This window comes from Gigantopelta aegis, chromosome 7 (genome assembly GCF_016097555.1).
Source record: "Gigantopelta aegis isolate Gae_Host chromosome 7, Gae_host_genome, whole genome shotgun sequence".
Taxonomy (NCBI): domain Eukaryota; kingdom Metazoa; phylum Mollusca; class Gastropoda; order Neomphalida; family Peltospiridae; genus Gigantopelta; species Gigantopelta aegis.
Genome location: NC_054705.1, coordinates 37,124,592 through 37,149,539, shown reverse-complemented (window position 1 = coordinate 37,149,539; position 24,948 = coordinate 37,124,592). Strand labels below are relative to the sequence as shown.

Sequence of the window (24,948 nt, the reverse complement as noted above, 5' to 3'; positions counted from 1 at the left end):
GTATGTAAACGCATTCCCACAATGCTTTGGAAAATGTGCAAGTCTCAAAGTACGATCGGCTGAGGCAAAAAACTCTTCGTTTTATGCCAAAAGAAGACGATTTGGATAGTGGAAGGTACTTAGTCATTGTTGTAGTGCATTCTTCGGTTGTCTTTAGTCAAAAAGCGTCCATGTAGTGTCGAATGTAGCTCGAAATAGGCAAAACGAGCCGGGAGAATTGTGCTAGCTCACCCAACATGTCCGTCGTCAGGAGCCAAAATGTCTCATCACGCATGTCTGGAGTGAAGTTGTCACGATCGTAGTTTTAGTTTGATCCCCATATTGGTATAACTAGTGTCGAGGCGTTTTATTTGTGCTATTTAAAATCATAGCATTTATTTCGACGGTGTCGGTGATTTAAAATTATGTTTTATTAAAATCATTTCCGCTTCTCCATGTTGTGCCAACCCTACTTGCTCAACATTTTCAGGAATGCGAGTGAACATTACGAATTCAGACGTCTGTGGTTGACTAGATACATTAGTACTAATTAAAATTTAAATGTTTCTTTAACCAGCATGGGATATATGTATCATGAATAACTTCTACATTATGAATTTCCCCCTAATTGGCAGGGCAGTAAAAGAAAAGTGGGTGGGTTACAGGGTAATTAAGCCTTTTTAAGTTTCAATTTTAAAAATAATTATATTAAAAGCACTATTCTGGGTTTGTAGCTATTTTAAATAGTTTTCGGCAAATACAATATTTGTACATTTAATCTAAATTACATTTTCTGGCTTAAAATAGGATTTTTTAATGGTCATTGTAATGTTTTGTAGTGAATCTCAATATAATTTTGTTTGTCTGAAATACATTTTTATAATAATAAATTTATAATTTTTTTCTAACAGCGAACTAGATTTGAAATAATTCAATGGCAAAAGGTCATTCCAGATGTATAAATTTATTTACATATATAATGTTTTCTCTTGAGTAGAAATTTGGCACGTCATTTGGGGCATTTGCACCATTTTCAAGGCATTTATTTTTTCATTAAAAGACAAAAACAATATTGAAATGAACATAAATGTAATTAATGTGCTTGCTTTAATAAATGAATTAACAAAATATATAATATGGATATTTTATTAATTAATAATAAATTTTCTGAATATTTTATAAAGGTAGTTTTAGAATTAATTACTGAAAAAGGCTTGTTTAATCTTAGGGCAACATGATGCTGATTAAGGCAAGCTGGCACTAGACTATCGAGGAATAGCGCTGCGTCATGCTAAAACAAGCTAGGAAAAACACTAATATAATGCTTTATATTTAAACATATATTATGGTAAGACTGAACATTTGAAAAAGGTAAAAGCAGGATGTGAGTTTATTTTGTTGGAAGACCAAACAGAATTCTTGCTAGGCCTGAACATTGAGGATGGTACTTTTATCAAGCATTCTGGGATACATGTCCCATACCAGGCCCAGCAAATTTTCATATCTCTTAAGTTCAAGGGCCATAACTCTGTAAATCACCATGAAAGTCAAACGTGATCTGTAACAATACATGATAAAGCTATATTTATACAAAATTCCATCTCAATATCTGAAAGCATTGTGAAAAAACATCCGGAAAACTATACATTGGACGGACAGAAAAAAGGACAGAGATCAAACCTATAGTCTCCTCCAGTTGAACTAATAAGATGTATGAGTACACTACAGCTAAATATCTATAAAAAAAATATTAAAAATTTACTGGGAAAGAAACCCTAAAAACTGCATTTCTTTTTATGAGATAATTTTGTTCTGCTGGGGCATCATAAAATAACACTTCGTTTATTTATTTTTCCCTATCGGTAGGCCCATTGAGTTATTTCTCGTTCCAGCCACTGCACCACAACTGGTATATTAAAGGCTGTGGTATGTGCTATTCTGTCTTTGGCATAGTGCATATATAAAAGATCCCTTGCTACTAATGGAAAAATGTAACAGGTTTCCTCTCTATGACTATATGTCAAAATGACCAAATGTTTGACATCCAATAACCGATGATTAATAAATCAATGTGCTCTATAGTTGTGTTATAAATAAAACAAACTTTTCATTATTTATTTTAGTTACAATCCGAATCACATTATTATCAACTATGATAAATTACTCTCCTACCTTGAATTACCATTATATTTTCTCCACAGTTTGTCCTGATTAAAATTACCAAAAAAAACTAATGCAATGACAGAGATTCCACATACTAGACCGGTTTATCGACTTCACTGAGGTCTCCTGGGATAAAAAGCCTGCAATTTTTCACAGTCTGCCATTTTCCTTTTTTTTTTAATGGAATACTCTTCAAGAGTGGAGGAAGCCTGCAAAGTATGTCAGATAATTAAGCTGACGTCATGACAATTGGCCCAGTGGTAAGGCATTTGCTTGATGCAGTCAGTCTGAGATTGATCCCTGTCGGTGGGCCCATTGGGCTATTTCTCACTTCAGCCAGTGCACCACGACTGGTATATCAAAGGCCGTGGTATGTGTTTTCCTGTCTGTGGGATGGTGCATATAAAAGATCCCTTGCTGCTAATCAAAAAGAGTAGCCCATGAAGTTGCGACAGCGGGTTTCCTCTCTCAATATCTGTATGGTCCTTAACCATATTGTCTGACGTCATATAACTGTAAATAAAATGTGTTGAGTGCATCGTTAAATAAAACATTTCCTTCCTTCCTTCATGACAATTGCTTTATACTTTAGAGAATGTCATGACATTGTTAGACTATCATTACATCACAACCTTCCTAGTGATTTCCCTAGAAATTTGGCAAGGCATTATAGACCAAACACTTTTGGGGCATTTTCACCATTTTCGGGGCACTTATATTTCATTAAAAATACACAAGAAATAATTGAAATAAACATTAATGTAATTCATGTGCTTGCTTTAATAAATGAATGGCAAAAGATATAAAAGACATATTTTGTTCAGGCATGACAATGTACCGCGGATCCGCGGAAATCCGCAGATTTGAAAGCCATTTAGGTCGTTTCCTTTGGCCGTGTACTGTCCACTTTGCATACAGTTCGCAAAGCTTTCAGCTGATTTCATCAAGTGTCATTGTCATACCTGTTTGTTAATTAATACAACCTTTTTTTGGTGTTTTATAACGGCAATTTTAGAATTAATTAGTGAAAAAGGCTTGTTTAATCTCAGGGCAGCATGGTGCTGATGAAGGCAAGATGGCGCTAGACTATGGAGCGTGATGCCACACCGTGCTAAAACAAGCTAGGGAAAACACTACTTTCACTTCTCTTGAAAAGTATTCCATAAAAAGTTAAAAAATGGTAGGCAGCAAAAATTGCCTGCCTTTTTTCCCAGGTCCGGACGTAGCCCAGTGGTAAAGCGTTTGTGTGATGCATGTTTGGTCTAGGATCGATCCCTGTTGGTGGGCCCAATGGGCTATTTCTCATTCCAGCCAGTGCAACATGACTGGTATATATCAAAAGTCTATGGTTTGTGCTATTCTGTCTGTATAATGTGCATATATATAGAGGATTCGTCATGAGTGTTTTTTAATATGGAAAATATCAACCGAGTCTATGTCGGCAGAGCCTCGACAAATACCGATTAACTAGACAAGGTTGATATTTTACAAATAAAAAACATGAGTAGCGAAATCTATTTATCCTATATCACTTCTAAAATAACATTTTAATTAAAATTTTTGTAAATCACAGTACTAAAGTCACCACCATCGGTAGTTTTACGTCATGCATTTTAACTAAATCATTGAAAGTGTATACACTAAAATTATCACATGGGTAAGTTATAGGATAAAAAAGATTCCTCGTTACTAATGAAAATATGTATCAGGTTTCCTCTCTAAGATTATATTTGTGAGTATTACCAAATGTTTGACATCCAGTAACCGATGATTAATACATCAATGTGCTCTAGTGGTGTCATTAAAAAACATTTAACTTTTTAAGCTTTTAGTTTTGGATCTGGGCGTAGTCAATGTAGGTGACATGGTTACAATCTAGTGAGCGGAATCTGTGTCATTTTACTGGGTTTTTTTTTCACGGTTTGTATCTGGACAAAATGTGGGGAAATCTAACAGTAATTAAAGGCAGGAGAGTAACTAATCATAATTGTTAATAATGTTTTCTCTAGCTTGTTTTAGCATGGTGCAGCACCATCTTTTCCTTAATCACAGTCTTGCTGCCCTGAGATAAAACAATCCTTTTTTAATGCTTGAATTGTGCCTTCCAAATTGTTTATGTATCTTGTATAAAGTTAGTTGAGTTAGCAGGGCTTTAGAAATTGCATCAAACTCGAGGCGATGAATGTTGTGCCCAAAATAACCATGACCAAATTAAGTACAAACATGCTGACCTCAAAACTGCTGAAATGATAAGTTTAATTAATTTAAAATAATTAGAAATGCATTTCTGATTATTGACCACTGTTACATGATGGTACTGAACTAAAACCGACCTTCCTGCACTCTGAAAAGACAAAAGTCCCCATTATGCCCAAATTATTGAGATCTAAAGACCTGGTTAGGTTGAGTTACGAACATGATTGGAATTCATTCACATCTCATTCATCACACTGACCAAGAAACCATGAACTTAATTTGCTGCATTTGTCTTGGCTTTTTTTTTTTTTCGCACTGTTCATTTAACCAAATAAATCTCAAGTAAAAATTCTCAGGCTTAACTTGCTCCTTGAAAGGAAAAGTTTGTTTTATTTAACAACGCCGCTAGAGCACATTGATTCTGTATCTTATCATCGGCTATTGGACATCAAACATATGGTCGTTCTGACATAAGAGGAAAAGTTTGTTTTATTTAACGACGCCACTAGAGCACATTGATTTTGTATCTTATCATCGGCTATTGGACATCAAACATATGGTCGTTCTGACATAAGAGGAAAAGTTTGTTTTATTTAACGACGCCACTAGAGCACATTGATTTTGTATCTTATCATCGGCTATTGGACATCAAACATATGGTCGTTCTGACATAAGAGGTAAAGTTTGTTTTATTTAACAACGCCACTAGAGCACATTGATTTTGTATCTTATCATCGGCTATTGGACATCAAACATATGGTCGTTCTGACATAAGAGGAAAAGTTTGTTTTATTTAACAACGCCACTAGAGCACATTGATTTTGTATCTTATCATCGGCTATTGGACATCAAACATATGGTCGTTCTGACATAAGAGGAAAAGTTTGTTTTATTTAACAACGCCACTAGAGCACATTGATTTTGTATCTTATCATCGGCTATTGGACATCAAACATATGGTCGTTCTGACATAAGAGGAAAAGTTTGTTTTATTTAACAACGCCACTAGAGCACATTGATTTTGTATCTTATCATCGGCTATTGGACATCAAACATATGGTCGTTCTGACATAAGAGGAAAAGTTTGTTTTATTTAACAACGCCACTAGAGCACATTGATTTTGTATCTTATCATCGGCTATTGGACATCAAACATATGGTCGTTCTGACATAAGAGGAAAAGTTTGTTTTATTTAACAACGCCACTAGAGCACATTGATTTTGTATCTTATCATCGGCTATTGGACATCAAACATATGGTCGTTCTGACATAAGAGGAAAAGTTTGTTTTATTTAACAACGCCACTAGAGCACATTGATTTTGTATCTTATCATCGGCTATTGGACATCAAACATATGGTCGTTCTGACATAAGAGGAAAAGTTTGTTTTATTTAACAACGCCACTAGAGCACATTGATTTTGTATCTTATCATCGGCTATTGGACATCAAACATATGGTCGTTCTGACATAAGAGGAAAAGTTTGTTTTATTTAACGACGCCACTAGAGCACATTGATTTTGTATCTTATCATCGGCTATTGGACATCAAACATATGGTCATTTTGACAGTTTTGAAGAGGAAACCCGCTGTCGCCACATAGGCTACTCTTTTTTCGACAGGCAGCAAGGGATCTTTTATTTGTGCTTCCCACAGGGAGGATAGCACAAACCATGGCCTTTGTGTTGAACCAGTTATGGATCACTGGTCGGTGCAAGTGGTTTACACCTACCCATTAAGCCTTGCGGAGCACTCACTCAGGGTTTGGAGTCGGTATCTGGATTAAAAATCCCATGCCTCGACTGGGATCCGAACCCAGTACCTACCAGCATGTAGTCCGATGGCTTAACCACTGCGCCACCGAGGCCGGTTGCTCCTTGAAAGGATGACAACTGCATTTCATTTTGAAGTAAAATTTCAATATACGTGGGAAAATATTGATGTTTGTTTATTTGTTTTCTACTCCCAGAACTTCGCTTTCATTCATTTCATTTCTGAGTCATATTATATAAGTGTTAATAAAGGAGATCTGTCGTCATAGATTATAGGAAATATTTTACTCATTTGTTTAATAAACATGAAATGGTATATTTTCATAAGCAGGCGCTTTAACAGTATATATATTGCAGACACAGTTGAATTTATTTTTGAATTGTAAACATTTGTATGTTAAAAAGAAAGCCATTATGACTATCCTGTCTGTGGGATGGTGCATATAAAAGATCCCTTGCTGCTAATCAAAAAGAGTAGCCCATGAAGTGGTGACAGTGAGTTTCCTCTCTCAATATCTGTGTGGTCCTTAACCATATGTCTGACGCTATATAACCGTAGATAAAATGTGTTGAGTGTGTTGTTAAATAAAATATTTCCTTCCTTCATCCATGAAGTTGATGAATCTCATACTTAACTGGATATGAGCATGAAATTCAAGTTGATGATTACGGTAAGCTGATCATGAATCGGATAGCCATGACAGTTTAGAACACAGCTAAAGTCCTTTTATTATCTTGGATGCATTAAACCAGATTACTAAGGTATACAATAACTGGTGTTCCTCGGATTACATTTCGTGTATGTTGTTTTCAAATAAGCACTTTATTAATATGGAGGGGGTGGGACGTAGCCCAGTGGTAAAGCACTTGCTTGATGCGAGGGGGTGGGACGTAGCCCAGTGGTAAAGCACTTGCTTGATGCGAGGGGGTGGGACGTAGCCCAGTGGTAAAGCACTCGCTTGATGCGAGGGGGTGGGACGTAGCCCAGTGGTAAAGCACTCGCTTGATGCGAGGGGCGAGACGTATCCCAGTGGTAAAGCACTCGCTTGATGCGAGATGTAGCCCAGTGGTAAAGCACTCGCTTGATGCGAGGGGCGAGATGTAGCCCAGTGGTAAAGCACTCGCTTGATGCGAGGGGCGAGATGTAGCCCAGTGGTAAAGCACTCGCTTGATGCGAGATGTAGCCCAGTGGTAAAGCACTCGCTTGATGCGAGGGGCGAGATGTAGCCCAGTGGTAAAGCGCTCGCTTGATGCGAGGGGCGAGATGTAGCCCAGTGGTAAAGCGCTCGCTTGATGCGAGGGGCGAGATGTAGCCCAGTGGTAAAGCGCTCGCTTGATGCGAGATGTAGCCCAGTGGTAAAGCACTCGCTTGATGCGAGGGGCGAGATGTAGCCCAGTGGTAAAGCACTCGCTTGATGCGAGGGGCGCGATGTAGCCCAGTGGTAAAGCACTCGCTTGATGCGAGGGGCGAGATGTAGCCCAGTGGTAAAGCACTCGCTTGATGCGAGATGTAGCCCAGTGGTAAAGCACTCGCTTGATGCGAGGGGCGAGATGTAGCCCAGTGGTAAAGCACTCGCTTGATGCGAGGGGCGAGATGTAGCCCAGTGGTAAAGCGCTCGCTTGATGCGAGGGGCGAGATGTAGCCCAGTGGTAAAGCGCTCGCTTGATGCGAGGGGCGAGATGTAGCCCAGTGGTAAAGCGCTCGCTTGATGCGAGGGGCGAGACGTAGCCCAGTGGTAAAGCGCTCGCTTGATGCGAGGGGCGAGACGTAGCCCAGTGGTAAAGCGCTCGCTTGATGCGAGGGGCGAGACGTAGCCCAGTGGTAAAGCGCTCGCTTGATGCGAGGGGCGAGACGTAGCCCAGTGGTAAAGCGCTCGCTTGATGCGAGGGGCGAGACGTAGCCCAGTGGTAAAGCGCTCGCTTGATGCGAGGGGCGAGACGTAGCCCAGTGGTAAAGCGCTCGCTTGATGCGAGGGGCGAGACGTAGCCCAGTGGTAAAGCGCTCGCTTGATGCGAGGGGCGAGATGTAGCCCAGTGGTAAAGCACTCGCTTGATGCGAGATGTAGCCCAGTGGTAAAGCACTCGCTTGATGCGAGATGTAGCCCAGTGGTAAAGCACTCGCTTGATGCGAGGGGCGAGATGTAGCCCAGTGGTAAAGCACTCGCTTGATGCGAGGGGCGAGATGTAGCCCAGTGGTAAAGCACTCGCTTGATGCGAGGGGCGAGATGTAGCCCAGTGGTAAAGCGCTCGCTTGATGCGAGGGGCGAGACGTAGCCCAGTGGTAAAGCGCTCGCTTGATGCGAGGGGCGAGACGTAGCCCAGTGGTAAAGCGCTCGCTTGATGCGAGGGGCGAGACGTAGCCCAGTGGTAAAGCGCTCGCTTGATGCGAGGGGCGAGACGTAGCCCAGTGGTAAAGCGCTCGCTTGATGCGAGGGGTGAGACGTAGCCCAGTGGTAAAGCGCTCGCTTGATGCGAGGGGCGAGACGTAGCCCAGTGGTAAAGCGCTCGCTTGATGCGAGGGGCGAGACGTAGCCCAGTGGTAAAGCGCTCGCTTGATGCGAGGGGCGAGATGTAGCCCAGTGGTAAAGCGCTCGCTTGATGCGAGATGTAGCCCAGTGGTAAAGCACTCGCTTGATGCGAGGGGCGAGACGTAGCCCAGTGGTAAAGCACTCGCTTGATGCGAGGGGCGAGATGTAGCCCAGTGGTAAAGCGCTCGCTTGATGCGAGGGGCGAGATGTAGCCCAGTGGTAAAGCACTCGCTTGATGCGCGGGGCGAGATGTAGCCCAGTGGTAAAGCACTCGCTTGATGTGTTGTCAGGTTTGGGATCGATACCCGTCAGTGGGCCAATTAAGTTATTACTAGCTCCAGCCAGTGCATCACGACTGGTGCATCAAAGGCTGTGGTATTTGCTATCCTGTCTATGGGATGGTGCAGATAAAATATATATTTTTTTAAACGTAATCTTTTGACAAAATTAATTACTTTTGAGTCACATCCCACCCCTTGGTACAAAGTATGATCCTCTTTAATTGCTCTTTGTTTTTGTTTTGTTTAATTACACAACTAGAGCACATTAATTTATTAATCATCAGCTATTAGATGTCAAACATTTGGTAATTTTGCCAGTCTTATAGAAGAAACCCGCTACATTTTTCCATTAGTAGCAAGGGATCTTTTATATGCACCATCCCACAGACAGGATAGCACATACCTTGGCCTTTGATATATACCAGTCGTGGTACACTGGCTGGAACAAGAAATAGCCCAATAGGCCTAAATTAAGGGATCTTTTATATGCACCATCCCACAGACAGGATAGCACATACCTTGGCCTTTGATATATATCAGTCGTGGTACACTGGCTGGAACAAGAAATAGCCAATAGGCCTAGATTAAGGGATCTTTTATATGCACCATCTCACAGATAGCATAGCACATACCATGGCCTTTGGTATACCAGTCATGATGCACTGGCTGGAACGAGAAATAACCCAATAGGCCTAGATTAAGGGATCTTTTATATGCACCATCCCACAGACAGGATAACACATACCATATCCTTTGCTATACCAGTTGTGATAGACTGGCTGGAATGAGAAATATCCCAATAAGCCTACTGACAGGGATCGATCCTATATCTGTGTAGTCCTTAACCATATGTCTGATGCCATATAACCGTAAATAAAATGTGTTGAATGCGTCGTTAAATAAAACATTTCCTTCCTTCCTTTGATCATGATGCACTGGCTGGAAAGAGAAATATCCCAAAGGGTCCAACGACGGGGATCAATCCTAGACCGATCATGCATCAAGCAAACGCTTTACCACTGGGCTCTGTAATTTCTTTGATGCAACATTGAAACTTAGATTTAAATATTTTGGTTTTTCTTAATCTTTTTCAGGCATCTCTGTGTGCAGACATCATGAGCAATGACCAAGACGGCAACATCGCCGAAATCGACTTCTCTGTGATCCGCACGGCCATCGAGATTGGTGGCAAGCCCATTGAACAGGTTCTCAACGGCGTCCACTATGGTAGCCCTGAGGTCCGCTGTTTGCTGCTGGACGAGTGCGAGCTGATCATCGAGTGCAAGGTCTGCCGGGCGCTGTTCCGAGCCCTTCCCCTGTTTGTGGCCCACAAGCGAGTCTACTGTACCAAGTCGTTCCAGGAGAGTCAGCCCCCTCTGTTTGATACCATAATCACTGATGAGACGGTGGTGGTGGAGCCTACTGCACCAGAGGATGATGATGATGATGATTCTTCTACGAGGACTCAAGCTGCAGAAGCAGCTACTCCTGAGGATCAGTTGAATCAGCTTGTGGAGCAGATTCAAGCCGGAAAAGCTGGGACGTCTGAGGAGTACAAGTTTTATTCCAATGTAGCTGGAATGGTTGAACGAAGGAAGGAGCTGGGAAAGACGATGAATCTGGAGCTGAAGACCATTCCGACGAATAGAAATGCTGTGATGGTTAATTTCACCGAAGCTGTTCCACCAGATGAATCTGTGAATGGAGACAATGACGACGAGATGGTGACAGAACCGGAGGTAAAAGGACCCAGCAAGCTAGAGACGGTGCTGACTCAAAAGATTTTACCGAAGTGTAGAAATGAAAGTGTGATAAAAAGTAAATGTGATGATACCGTGAAAAACAGTTCTACTGGTAATAAGACTAAAATTCCAGACTCTGAAGCCATAGACGTTACTGCCTTATCTGGAACAAAAAACAAGGAAAGCGTTGTTCTTGTCAGTGCAGGCATGAAATCGAATGATAAAGATACAGAATCTGCGGTGACAGGAAAGCCACCAGAAAGCGAGATGCTGAAATCTGTCGCCAAGCAACCATCTGCTGCTAGCAGGGTCAGTGTCCGAGAGAAGAAGCCATCTCTGAAATCTCGAGTCTCGGAATTAGCTGAGGCGGACGAGACTCTTGATTTGTCGTCGCTAAAATGTCTCAAGTGCCACATGTCGTATTCTTCGAAGAAGACCTTGCTCTACCACTACCAAATGAGGCACTCGCAGCTGCGGACCTTCTTCCCCTGCCCGTACTGCTCCAACATATTCTTCTACTTCTGGGGCTTGACGAGACACATGATGAAGATCCACAAGAAATCCAAGAATCAGATCGACAAGATGAGAGAGAAGCTGAGGAAAAGATCCTTCACCAAGTGCATCACCAAGTCTTGTAACATCGCCAAGGATCAGCTGCAGTTTATTGCAGACGACGAGGATGTTGATGATTCACTCATAATGATGGAGAAGAGTCCTAGCGAGGCTGCACCAACATCAAAGCCAGCAAACCAGCAAACGCCTTCTAACCCAAGCGCAAAGAGTACGAGTTCATCTAAAGCTAAAGTAGGTGGTGCTGAGAAAAATGTCAAAGCTAGTTATGTGAATGAATACCAAACACCCAAGGTACACAGGGAACCAAGGATTAGTTTAAAAGAAGGACTGAGAAATTCAAAGGAAAAGCAGGATGATTCTAGAAAAGCCATCATTAAAAGAATGAGCGAGTCACCACGCAGTAGAAATCCTTCATGGGCAGAGATTGCCGACACAAAGAGTAGACGACTGAGAAAATCTGACTCCCCTAAGTCAATAAGTGATGAAGAACCGTCACCTAAAAGTAAGGAAAGGGCTTTGGATGAACTGCAGAAGAAGCTCACAGAGGCTGCTGCAGTTCCCGTGGCAACAAGATCAGCATCCAATGAAAGGCTGCAGTCAGAATCCAGATCCTCTTCCACGGACTGGAAGAATGAGACCGCTGCTGTTGTTCGAGGTTCTGAAACGAAGACTCCACCTGAGAATCCTGAAGCCAGACGGAAACCTGCAGAAGCAGCAGCTGTGTCTTCTGCCCAAGTGACAGAAAGAAGACCAATCGTTTCAGGATCTCTGCAGGGACAAGAAAAGACTCGTTTGTCTTCAGAATCTTCATCGCCAGGGATGGATAAGAAGAGGGTGTCCTCTGAATCATCTCCCAGTGCTAAGAAGGATGATGTGATCTTGGTTTCTGGACATCCTGAGCCTGCCAAGTTGACTGTTGATAGACCCGGAGCTAGAAGACGACAGATTCAGATTGGTACAACAGTAGTTCCAAGGATGATTAGCGAGAAACCATTGTCCAGTGAAAACAAAGATGTGATAGATAAGCAAAAAGATCTCACTGGTGGTCAGTTGGTGTCATCAAAAGCAAAAACCACTGACATTAGTGTGTTGGATGTGCAGGGAGGGAGTTCTGAAGGAAGAAGTGTGGTTCAGCAGAAGACTGTGGAGGAAATAACACAAAGTACACAACCACTATCAGATAGAGATAGTGATGAGATTCGCAGTAGGTCAACTCGAAGAAGAACGCTCACAACTAAAGCTCTAGCATCGGCTAGTGAATCTTACAGAAAGAATGAAGTGAATGAAAGAAAAAATGAAAAGAACGATAAGCAAAGTGATAAAAATGCCAAACATGAAAACAAAGTAGTTGATAAGAAGGAGAAACCAGAAAACAAAGTTCTTTCGGAAAACAAAGTGGCAGAAAAGAATGATAAACAAGACAAACATGTTGAAAAGGATGTTAAACAAAGTGAAAAAACTGGAATCGAAGACTCAAAAAAGGTTTGTAAGAATGATAAAGAGAGCAAAATTGAAAAGGATGTTAAACAAAGTGAAAAAACTAGAAACGAAGACGCAAAAAAGGTTTGTAAGAATGATAAAGAGAGCAAAATTGAAAAGGATGTTAAACAAAGTGAAAAAACTAGAAACGAAGACGCAAAAAAGGTTTGTAAGAATGATAAAGAGAGCAAAATTGAAAAGGATGTTAAACAAAGTGAAAAAACTAGAAACGAAGACGCAAAAAAGGTTTGTAAGAATGATAAAGAGAGCAGAATTGACAAGACTAACAATGAAGAACAGAACAGTGGGTCTGTCAAGCCCATCAATGTAAAAAAATCGGTATCAATGGACAAAACTCTGAACGATTCAGACTCATCAGACATGAAATCTAGCGTCTCTCCAGGTAAAGATCGACAAGGCAGATCGTCAGACAGAAGTCATCTCCATGACGACCATCCATCGGCATCAGGAGGTGGAGATGAAGCTGAGTTTAAAGCATTCAGCAAGTGTGATAATGTCGACGAGTCTGAACTTTCTGAGAAAATGTCATCTTCCCGATCGTCATCAGTTGAAAGGATTCAGCGGTCTAAGGACAGCAGCACCGAGATGAAGATCTGCCCAAAAGATGCAAAACTCGTTGATCTGAAAGATGTTGGTGAGACCACCATGAGGCTGTTTGCATCACCTCCGGGATCGAAACCGCTGATCAAACACTCGCGGATTAAGAAGATGAACGAGTTCGTAGTTCGCTGTGTTCCTCAGACTGCAGCCTCTACAGCAGCAAAATCTTTAGATGCCAAAACTGAACCTCATTCAAGAGAAGAGTCATGTGGGAAGGAGTCTGAGGAACAGAATAATGTTCCTGAAAAGGCTGACATCGCAGACTCTACTACAAAGGATGACGGAGTGGCCAGTGATTTAAATTCTGGTCGTGAAGGAAGCACAGTGGATTTAAGTTCTGAATGTGACAAAAATGATAATGCAGCCGACTCTCTTAATGGTGATGATGACTGTTCTGTGATAAGTTCTGATGACAATGCAAAGTGTTCCACCGAGACGTCTACACCAAGGGTTCGGACATTCCGCTGCGGTTGTAGTCGTACATTCAGTTGTAAAGTTGGTTTTGCCAACCACAGGAGAGCTTGTAAGGTAGATGGTTCTGACGTGTTGGAGATATCGTCTGAAGTGGACGACAAAACCGATGATACGGATGACAGCTGTTCTGTGGCTAGTCTCAAAGTGGATGACACTTCAGAGAAGAAAAACCTCTTTGTCTGTCACTGTGGTAAAGAATTCAATGTCAAAGTTAGTCTGTCGAATCATCAAAGAGCTTGCATCAATCAGGATGCAAAGAATCTTCCAGAAACCGAAGCAAGAAGAGTGCAGAAGGTTTCTGCCAAAACCGACAGTAATTCTGGAGATGGCAAGGATAATGTAGCAAAGTCGATTTTCTCCATGCAGAACTCTTTTGAGTTGTTCAGCTGTGATAAATGCAATCGCGTATTTGGAAGAAAGGTTAGCTTCATCAACCACCAAAAGAACTGCACAGAGAAGAAACCCGACAAGGGAGATCAGTCTGCTAGACTTTCCAACAAGAACTGTAACGCCAGTGCTGTTAAGAAAGATACACCACTCAAGACTTCAAGCACAAGGAGAAAATTTGTCGCTAGAAAACTGTCAGCGTTTCGCAATGATGCAGTGGACAGCGATGACGACCATTCGACACAGAAATGTTCAAGCAGCGACAGAAACAATTCGGCCGAGAGACGGGTAAAGCCCAATGAATATCCGGTGAGTTATTTGCTTCCTCACCGAAAGAGATCCAATTCGGTGCGATCGGAGATAGATGGAGATTGCAACAGTCCTCCAGAGAAACAGGTGAGAATCATAGAGGAGATCTGGGTGGACAAGCTTCCGGGGAAGCCTGTGGAGAGGGTGAAATCGAACCGGATCTACGTCATGGAGGCCGAGGGAACCGGGAAGCTGCACTGTCAGGACACGAAGAAGCTGTGCGATATAGCCGACGAGGCGGCCATGAAGTGTCTCGTCTGTCTCCAGGAGTTCACAAGCGTGTCGAACCTGCGCCGCCACGCCATCCGCCATCTTGGCTGGAAGCGCTACAAGTGCAAGATGTGTCGGTTCAGCAGCTACAACAAGTCCGAGTGCAACACGCACATCATTCGCACACATTCCGAGAAGCTACGCAGCGCTGCCGCGACCGAGTACATGATCGTCGATCTCAACAAAGAGGCCTGCAGAGTGCGGACGCAGAAGAAGAAGCAGACGCTAAGTGAACGGAAGGCCACAGAGATGGACAGATCATCGGAGGGAAGACAGCAAAGCCATTCCAGACCAAGACGGCAGGAGAAATTGGCTGTGAGAGTGCCGGAAGATAGGAAGAAACCGGCCATAAGAGAGGAAAACATTCGCAACCCAATCGCCCACAATACTTTCAATATTTCTACACGGAATTCACCTAGGAAGTTTGACACGAGGCCGTACAGGAAAGTGGATCAGATGTCGACGTTGTGTACAAGAAAGAGTTATTACCTAAAGGCAAACCAGAGAGTCGAAGGGAATCAGAACAAGAAGCGTTCAGGAAGTCTCAACAACTCTGCGACTGCTGAAACAACTAGTGTGGTGGAGAAGATGGATGAGTTGTCACCAAAGCAGAAGAAAGGGACTTCAGCAACTTGTCGTGAGAGTGTTGATGGAAAACTGGATAACAAGGATGAGTCGTCACCAAAACAGAAGAAAGGGTCTTCATCAGCTTGTCGTGAGAATATTGATGGAAAAATGGACAACAACGTTGAAAAAATGTCCAATGTGGCTGAAGAAAAGGGAGACTCTGCTGCTGGTGAAAAAGTGGACAAGATGGATGACCTGGAAACTACGAGCGACACTGAATCCTTTAGCCGATCGAAAGGAAGACTGAGCCGAAAGCACGGACTGTCCAGCGAACTCAAGGACATGGGGTACGCAAGCGACAGCTGTCTGGCAAGTCATCAGTCGCCAAGCAGGAGTCATACGAAAACCAAAAGCGTCAGCTCGGAGTCTTCTGCCCAGAAACACCGAAAGTTGTCTGGCGGTTCCAGTTCCAGTGAGAAGAGCTCCACGCCTCATGGAGCAGGGTCAAGACCTGTGACCATGATGAGCATACAGGACATGTTTGAGCTCATCAAACCTAAACCCAGACCAGAGCGTAAAAGTGTGGGTGACCCTCCGGCTAAAAGTGGTGCTGTAAAGACGACGTGCAATCGTAATAATGATGCTGTCGTGAGAAGGGTCTCGCTAGAGGGAGCCGTCATGACCCGCCAACAAGCTGATTCTGTCTCACAGGCTGGCGATAAAGATAGAACAGGTATTGTTGTCAAAGAGACTTCCTCAAAGGGAGATAACCCAGCGTCGAGTGATGCACCTGAAAAGACTGGTTCAAGCGATGCTGCTGAAAAGACTGCTTCCACAGCGGTTAGGAATCTAAATAAAGAACTAGTGAAAGATGCGTGAAGATTGATGCTTGTTGGTGACTTGAATAAGAAACTTGCAAAACATGCATTCATGTGTTAGTATTGTCTTGACAAATCGTTTTTCTTTTCCTTCTTCTGATATTTAAAAGCATGCAATGTGTTGTTAAATTTCTGTGAATCAATTGTCTTGGTGCAAGGAACTTGGTAGATCCGGATATGTGGTTGTGGGATCACCTCGGAACTGGAACCCATGGCAATGGAAATGGAATCCATGGCAACTTTCAGTTAAACTGTCATGTGATCGGACTAAACCAGTTTTAGATTCTGTGCCTCGTGAAGTGTGTTTGGAATGGGACTTGATGCATGCGTATGTTGTTTGTTTGGTTAGTTTGTTGTTTTCTATGTTAAATGGTACAACATACTGTACTGACTTTGAACTGTTTTTACGTGTTCATATACCATGATGGTTTCGAACACACCTATCTCGGGCTTAGCCCCTGACATCACCAGTGACTAAGTCCGGGCCGGGATAAATACTGTACTGAAACACAGTTGGAATAAATAGGGTTTTGTGATTGGAGAAAAAGATTTAAAGTAATATATAAGAATTTTCTGTCGGAACAGAAGGAGAATGGAAATGAACCTTTTAAAAATTTAAACTAATTTTTAAGCTCTGCTAGATGACATTCATTAGTGGAGCTTTTCTAACACCAATTTGTCTGGTGTCCGTCTGTCAAGTTTTCCTTTTGAAGTTTATCTCTTAGAGTTTTGATTGGATTGTTATGAAACTTGGTACAGTAATCCTTTGAGACACACTACATAAATTAGAGATATTGTGGAATTGTTTTAAAATTAAAAATTAAACTGAAAATTTTAAAGTCTATCCCCTCGTAGAGCTTCGATTGGATTGTTATGAAACTTGATACAATAATTCTCTGAGGCACTCTACATAAGATAGATATATTTTGGCTCTTTTTACAAAATTAAAAAATTTTAATTTAAATTTAAATTGAAAATTTGAAAGTCTATCGTCTTGAGTTTTGATCAGCTACTTCTGAACATTCTTTACGATGATCCTCTGGCAATCTCCACAAATTTATCAAGAAATTTGGAATCTGTGAATTTTCATTATGGTAGATTTAAAAAAATTATATTGAATATTTAAAAAAAAGTATAATCTTCTTTGAGTTTTGATTGGATAGTTCTGAATCTTGGTATAATGGTTCTCGGGGGCAGTCTTCACAAACTAATAGAGAGATATTTATTTTATTTTTAATTTTTAATTTTTTTTGTTATAAAAGAAAAATAGAGAGATATTTAGGACATTTTAAATTGTTATTGTATTTTTAAAATTTAACTAAACATTTTTAACATTCAAAGTTTAAAAATCTTATAATCTCCTAGAGGTTTAAATACTGTACTGAATTAAACAGGAATTTGACATTGAACATTTATTTTCTTGTAGATTTTTGATCGGATAAATGTACAGTGTTCTATACTTGGATACAAATTTAAGTAAAACATTTTAACTTTCAAAATATTCAGACTATAAACAGAAACTTAACACTGAACATTTGAAGGTCTTATCTTCTCGTAGAGTTTTGATCGGATGGTTCTATAGTGCTATATTTGGATTAGTTATACAGAATGTAAGACGCACAATATTTATGGAGGTGTGATGTGGGTCAGTGGATTGATAAAAAATTAAAATAAAAACTTGTATTCCATCATGATTGTGAGAAAAAGAAAATTAATAAAACATTTTCTTATCAAATTTTTACTTTTTTGTGTGTTTTTTAACCCCACTATTGCTTTTATTTTTTCTCCTTTGAATTTCATCTCATTTCTTTCTGATCTGACAGCTCCTATCTTTTTAACTTCTTTTACTGTCCACCTCCATATCCCAGTCCTCGTCTCTTCAACCATAACATGTGCTGGTCTCTCGTGTCATCCATGCCACTTTCCATCAGCCTCAACTGTAGGCTTAGTGTGATCACTTCGGTGCATTTACCATAGTTTGACACCCAACAGCTGATGTATTTTTTCATGCTGGGGTCTCATTAAATATTCATTCATTCTGAATTTCTGACAACTTAGAGAATGTTCAGTAGTTACTCATGGCATTGTTAAAAGAGGCAGGGCGAGTTGTAGTCCAGTGGCAAAGTGCTCCCTTGATGCAGTTGGTTTGGGATCAATCCCCGTTGGTGAGCTATTTCTCATTCCGGTCAGTGCACCATGACTGGTATATCAAAGGTATGTGCTATCCTGTCTGTGGGGTGGTGCATATAAATCAGACTTTCTGTCAGAAAATAATTTGAGGGAATGTAATAATAAAAATAAAAACACCCCAGATAGGTGTCCCTACAAGGTAGTTATGGACTTCAAATCTTTTCAAATTGAACACTGCATTTTGTGTGTTTTGACAAATTTTAATCTGCAGTTCTCTTGCAATAATCTTCCTAAAAATTATAAAAATGTATTCATTAATTTCAAATATTTTAGGGCAGGTCTTCTTCTCGTTCCTTCTTGTAATGATATCACAAGGAGATGTTTGCTGCCAGGATGAATCTCACAGTGACACGGAGGGATTCCTGGTCTCCATAAAAATTTTCGGTGTTGGCCAGTGAGCATCTCTGAGTTGGCTGTGTTGGCCTTTCATACACAGTCGGTGGATTATATTTTGAGGAACTCACGATAATCAACTCATGATACTATCAACAACAACAACAACACAGTTTTAAGACTTAACAACGTTTATTATATCTATGACATGACTAGCATATTGCACATTGCCCCAATATATGACAAACAATATAGAGATAATTTGTTAATACTGAGTCTGCAATAGTAACCCAATTGTGGTCTGTTATGTATTTCGAGATGGAAAATCAAGTGGTCTCCATAGCAACCTTAAAGACTGTCCTCCTTTTGCTGCCATGGTAACTAATGTTGGGAATCAGAATTTTATTGTCAATCATAAGTTACAATCCGGTTGCAGCAACCGATTATACAGTCTGTTACAAATATATGTGAATTTAGGGATATAATTTATAATTTTTATGACCATGCACTTCTTGTGTTCAGTGGTTACTACATATTGCTAATTTTATCTTTAGTGCAGTGGTGGTCCGATTAATTGGAATAATCGAAGATTGGTTGGTAAAATCCAACTTCCATCTAATCGATTACAATTTGTGGTAATCAATTATAAACAAACATACACATACCTTACGCTACGAAAATTGCAGAAGTGACCCAAATGGTATAGATAAAAATGCAACTACAAATTTCAACTGTGTATTAATTAAGCATTCTATTTTCAACTTGCGAGATCCGTGCATTTCACCAATAATCTTTTTCTTCTTCTTTTATCCCCCACCGATAATCTTAATTTTATAACAACTGGTTGTTCTAGACTCTCTTATGGTGTCCAGAAATACACTGGTTATAGTATATTCTAAGCAAGAAAATGTGATTTTAAAAATGTAAAAACTATTTATTTACCAAAAACCCTTTAGTCCTGTTCTCTATGGGCTCTAATGCTAGTGTCAGACTACCAACTGCCAGCACAAAGTTATCCAACTTTCTGCTGTGACGACTTCTACAACTGTCCAGTTGCTAGTCTTGAGTGCTCTTACAACTCTATTCTCCTCGTATACAACTTCTACAACCTATTAGTTGTTAATCTGAGCACAACTGTTGTAAGTCAGGAGTCAGGGAAATTACAACACAACCATTGAGTTGGTCAACTTTGTCCTGTCAATTGACAGTCCGAGTCTTAGTATAATAATCTGAAACATCACACAATGGCAGCAAATTCAGGATAGTCTGTTCAAGGGAAGTCACTCTAGGAGGCACCTCACAATGGAGGGAAGTGCAAAAGAAATTTCACAAATGTTTTACAAGGATGAAATGAAAGGAATGTTGTTCAGTATTTAAACATATTTGGCATTTACAACTACAGCTATTTGGTCTCTTTATATACTGATGGCAGGAAATAAGGAGACACACACACACACACACACACACACACACACACACACACACACACACACACACACACACACACACACACACACACACACACACACACACACACACACACACACACACACACACACACACACACACACACAGACAGATCTATATATAGCACAGGTATCCCCAGTGCCAAATTTATAAGGGGGGAACTGCCCCAGGCTCCCCTGCTGGGTCCCCAGACTAAGGACTTCCTTTATAAAACAATGTAATAATTATAAAATTAGTTCATTTTTTTTTATTTGTCACGTAATTTAATTTCTAAGTTGAGAGGTCCCCGAACCTGAAGTGCCCCGGGCCCTCCAAGAACTAAATCTGGCCCTGGGTACTCCCACACAACAACGCCAGTGTGGTATGGTTGTTATATATAATAAAAGTACAATACTCTTTTATTATTATCCACACCGTTCAAGATATTCAGGAAAATATAACCAGTATGACCCACGTGTTTCATAATGATTTCACGTGCACCACGAATGACGTAATTTTTGTGAAGCAACGTCATAACTTAATGCGGCTTCTCCAGTGTAAACACTTATCAAAATGATGTCATTTCTGAAAATGACATTGTTTTGTCGTCTTTTTTTTGGTCATGTTTGAAACGTTTTGACAGCTTGTTATTCGTATAAATAATATTTTGGATAATAAATAAATTATTACACTCGCGTGTGAATTGTACTGACTTTACGAAACTTGTCAGGATTCATGTATTGCTTTTGCTTGAGTAATACAATAACCCTGACACTCACTTCGTAAAATCAGTACGACACACAAGCTCATGTAATAATTTCTATTTATCATATACTAGCTAGCATATGCAGTGTAATCAAAGTATGTGATGCTTTTCAGATAACATACTTTCTGAATTTGATAACTTTACAAATTGGATGTAAATTAATATAAAAAAAGAGAGAAATTTTGTTTAACACCACTAGAGCAAATTAGTTTATTAATCATCGGCTATTGGACGTCAAACATTTGGTAATTCTGACAGTTTAGAGAGGAAACCCACTACATTTTTCATTAGTAGTCAGGGATCTTTTATACGCACCATCATCGCATAGACAGGATAGCGCATACCACAGCCTCTTGTATACCAGTCGTGGTGCACTAGCTGGGATGAAAAATAACCCAATGGGCCCACCGATGGGGATCGATCCTAGACCAATCGCACATCAAGCAAGCGCACATCAAGCAAGCACTTTACCACTGGGCTACGTCCCGCCCCACTCTAGTACTGAATGAAATTTAGTTTCAATGACTTTGTGTTCCCTTATTTCTGTTCATCAGCATACACGTGTACATGTTATTATTAAAACGATACTTTGTCTAAAGCATGAAACAATGTCCGTTGAAGCCACATAAGGCTACTCTTTTTAACAAATAGCAGCAAGGAATGTTGTCTTTTTAAATGCCGTCTCACTCAGGACAGCACGTACCAGCCACTGCAAGGCTTGAAATTACTGACTGAAAGCAAGAAGCAAACGAAGCAGAAAATGTACAATATTGCTTTTTTTTTAATAATACCTTTCACAAGCAGCTTTTGATTTCCACCATTGTTTTGACGGTTTCTTGATACTGGTATATCCAGAATTCTTCATATTCAGGAATGATAGTATAAATCGTCAGTGTTTCTGCCAGAAAGAAATTTTTGGGTATGGCGCTATGGAATTGAATGCAACCACAGTCAACAAGGGGTATGGAGACCCTCCCCCAGAGAGAAAATGGTTAAGTTTAGGGTTAGGGTTAAGAAAATCATACAGTAATGATGAGAGTAATTAATTCTGTCAAAAAGTTAACTTTAAAAATAAAATTTTGGGTATGGCGCCATACCCATTTTACCCTCTGGCAGAAACCCTGATAGTAAGTTTTTATCTACATAGGTCTCGAATTTTTCACATTGCTATTAAAAAGCTTACTCTATAAGTCTAACAAGCTGTCTGCTTTCGAAACTAGTTTTTACAAATGCTTCTCAATTTGTAACTTTTGCTTTTCAAATTAAGTGTATAGCAAACAGATACTACTTCCCAGTCCATAAAAGGAATTTCATGCCTTGCCTTGTTATATCAGTCAAGAGGCAATGGTAATGATCTTGGGAGAAAAAACTTATTGGAATGGTATAATTAATTTGTAAGATGATACACACAAACTTAGATGACTGAATGAAGTTGTGGAATGATTTGGTAATGAATTTAAATTTACATGTACACAAATGTTCAATTAAATAAAAAATCATATAATTTGTTTTCCTTTTTAAGCCGAGCTACAAGCTATGATGACAAATAACATGGAGGAGAACTATAAAGCTGTAATATAATCTTACAACACAGTGAAACCTCTCAAAAGCAGACCCTCAGTAAACCAACTGGGCTCGAACTCCCTCAGTAAACCAGAATTCTTTCAACCGGGTTCGAACTTAATGGCGGCAACTGCTGTGGTTTGGATACGATTTGCCATAGGTCAGGGTTTTACCGATGGCCTTTTTTTCCCCCACTGAATAAAAGTTTGTTTTGTTTATCGACACCACTAGAGCACATTGATTAATTAATCATTGGTTATTGGATGTCAAATATTTAGTAATACTGACACGTAGTCATCAGAGGAAACCCACAATATTTTTCCTAATGCAGCAAGGGATCTTTTATATGCACCATCCCACAGACAGGAAAGCACATACCACGGCCGTTGACCAGTTATGGTGCAGTATCGGACTATATATATTTAAAGACAACAACTGCTCCCTCTGATTCTGACTGTGTAGCTGACACATACACCATATATATACGCATGCGCAATGTAGCCGAGAGCAGAATTTAGTAAAGTTATGGTGCACTGGTTTGTGTAGTATTGGACTATATATATTTAAAGCTTAGTTGGTTCAAGTTCCATGTGGTTTTGTGTGATTAAATTCATTAGTGGTTAAATCCAGAGACATCCATTGTCTCAACAGTTTGAATGAGAAAAACCCCCAATCAGTTGAATGGATCCACCGAGGTGGTTCGATCCTGTGACGCAAGCACCTCAAGCGAGCACTCAACAGACTGAGCTAAATCCCTCCCCCCAACCTGGATAAAAAATTATTACTGTCGCTGGAAGAAATAACTTTTGGTTTTTAATTAAGAGTTTATCTTTTTGCAAAAATTACTGGTTTCAAATTGCTACAGGCAGTAATAAAACTGCCAAAGATGACCATTTTGACTACAGCAAAAAACATTAAAAATTGCTATAGGTAAAAAAAAAAGTATGTTCGAGCCCCGTCTCAAAACTTGGTATTTTTCATGGTCTCACAAAAGTCTTTGTCCAAGTAAAAGTCCCTGTAAACCGGATACCGCTCAATACTGGATGTTTTACTTAGTCCCTTCGGTGTCCAGTTTAGAGAAGTTTCACTGTACAATACAATATCACTGTTTAATGACCACATACTGGACAGGTCCACAGTACAGACTTATAATCAAAATATCATTCCGCATAAAACGGAATCAAAACTGAAATCAGGGCCCGTATTTTCGAAGCAATCTTAGCCTACGAAATCATAAAATCATCGTAAGCTATGACGTCACTATGGCGTGTGCTGTAGTGATGTCACACCATACGATGGTTTTACGATTTGTAGGGCTAAGATGGCTTCGAAAATATGGGCCCAGGTTACATTTGTGTTTTTATGTAATAATACCGGTAATAAAATTCCCGTTACATTTATTAAGGGATGTTCTCATTATGCAATTAATTACACTGACTTGTGGCATGTGAATGAACACCTAAATCGGAACAACTTTAGTCTTATATACGTTTTTATACGATTATATACTATTTTTGTAGGACCCACAAATCGAATGTGACAAGTCTGTGTGACAAGTCTGTGTGACTAATCACATAATGAAAAAGCCACTTTACAATAATTTATTTAACGTCATCCCATTGGTCCAGCTTCACCCATTTACACAGTTTGCAGATCATTTTTTTGTTTGTTCATACAGTGAACGTAAAAGAAATAACAAACAATCCTTAATTAAAATAAAACTTTGCAGTTTTGATTTAAGTAGGAGACTGGCATTTCAAATTATAAAGAATCGTGTCAGACAATGCCAATCAACACTCACCCCTCACTTCTTAAAAAAATCAAAAAAAAAAAAAAAAAAAAAAAAAAAAAAAAAAATCACCGACCCCAAAAACTGTGTCCAGTCGAATAAAACAAGAATATGTACAAAGGTCAACAATGACGTATCTAAGATTTGAAAAATAATTTAGTAGGAGACTGCAACGTCCTTGAGAGTTTAGTAAATTAGTCCCCTGTCCATAAAATAAATTGTATATAAAATAAATAAATAAATATATAAATAAATAAATAATAAACAAACAAAAACCATTAATGGTTAATAGTTATTTGTCAGACTGGAGCAGACTAATTTTGTAATACTCTAGTTTTCTATAACAATCTTAATAAAATGCTAAATTCCATTCTTCACAAGTGACTGTATTAAGCAGCCATTTCTGTCTTACGAGGACACTTTACTATTCTTCCAAATCATCCAGTGTAATACAAACTGACCTGCCTTAAGCAGCCACCTAACTTAAAAAGTCATCTATGATTCTAAATCTAATAGAAGGGATTTAGACCCGCAGTAAAAAAGCCACCTGCATTAACAGGTTACCTTACTATTCTCTTGAAATATTTCACTATAAGCTTACCTGTATTAAACAAGCACCTGTATAAAGACCACACTTTTCT

General features: G+C 40.0%; 1 protein-coding gene across 1 annotated transcript; it reads left to right on the top strand.

The window, feature by feature from the left end:
- The first annotated feature begins 3 nt into the window (after positions 1–3).
- LOC121376973 lies at positions 4–17,955 on the top strand. Its single transcript, XM_041504786.1, has 2 exons — positions 4–115; positions 10,015–17,955. Exon 2 carries the CDS (start codon positions 10,036–10,038, stop codon positions 16,219–16,221), a length of 6,186 nt encoding a protein of 2,061 aa, XP_041360720.1. The 5' UTR covers positions 4–115; positions 10,015–10,035; the 3' UTR covers positions 16,222–17,955.
- The last annotated feature ends 6,993 nt before the right edge of the window (positions 17,956–24,948 follow it).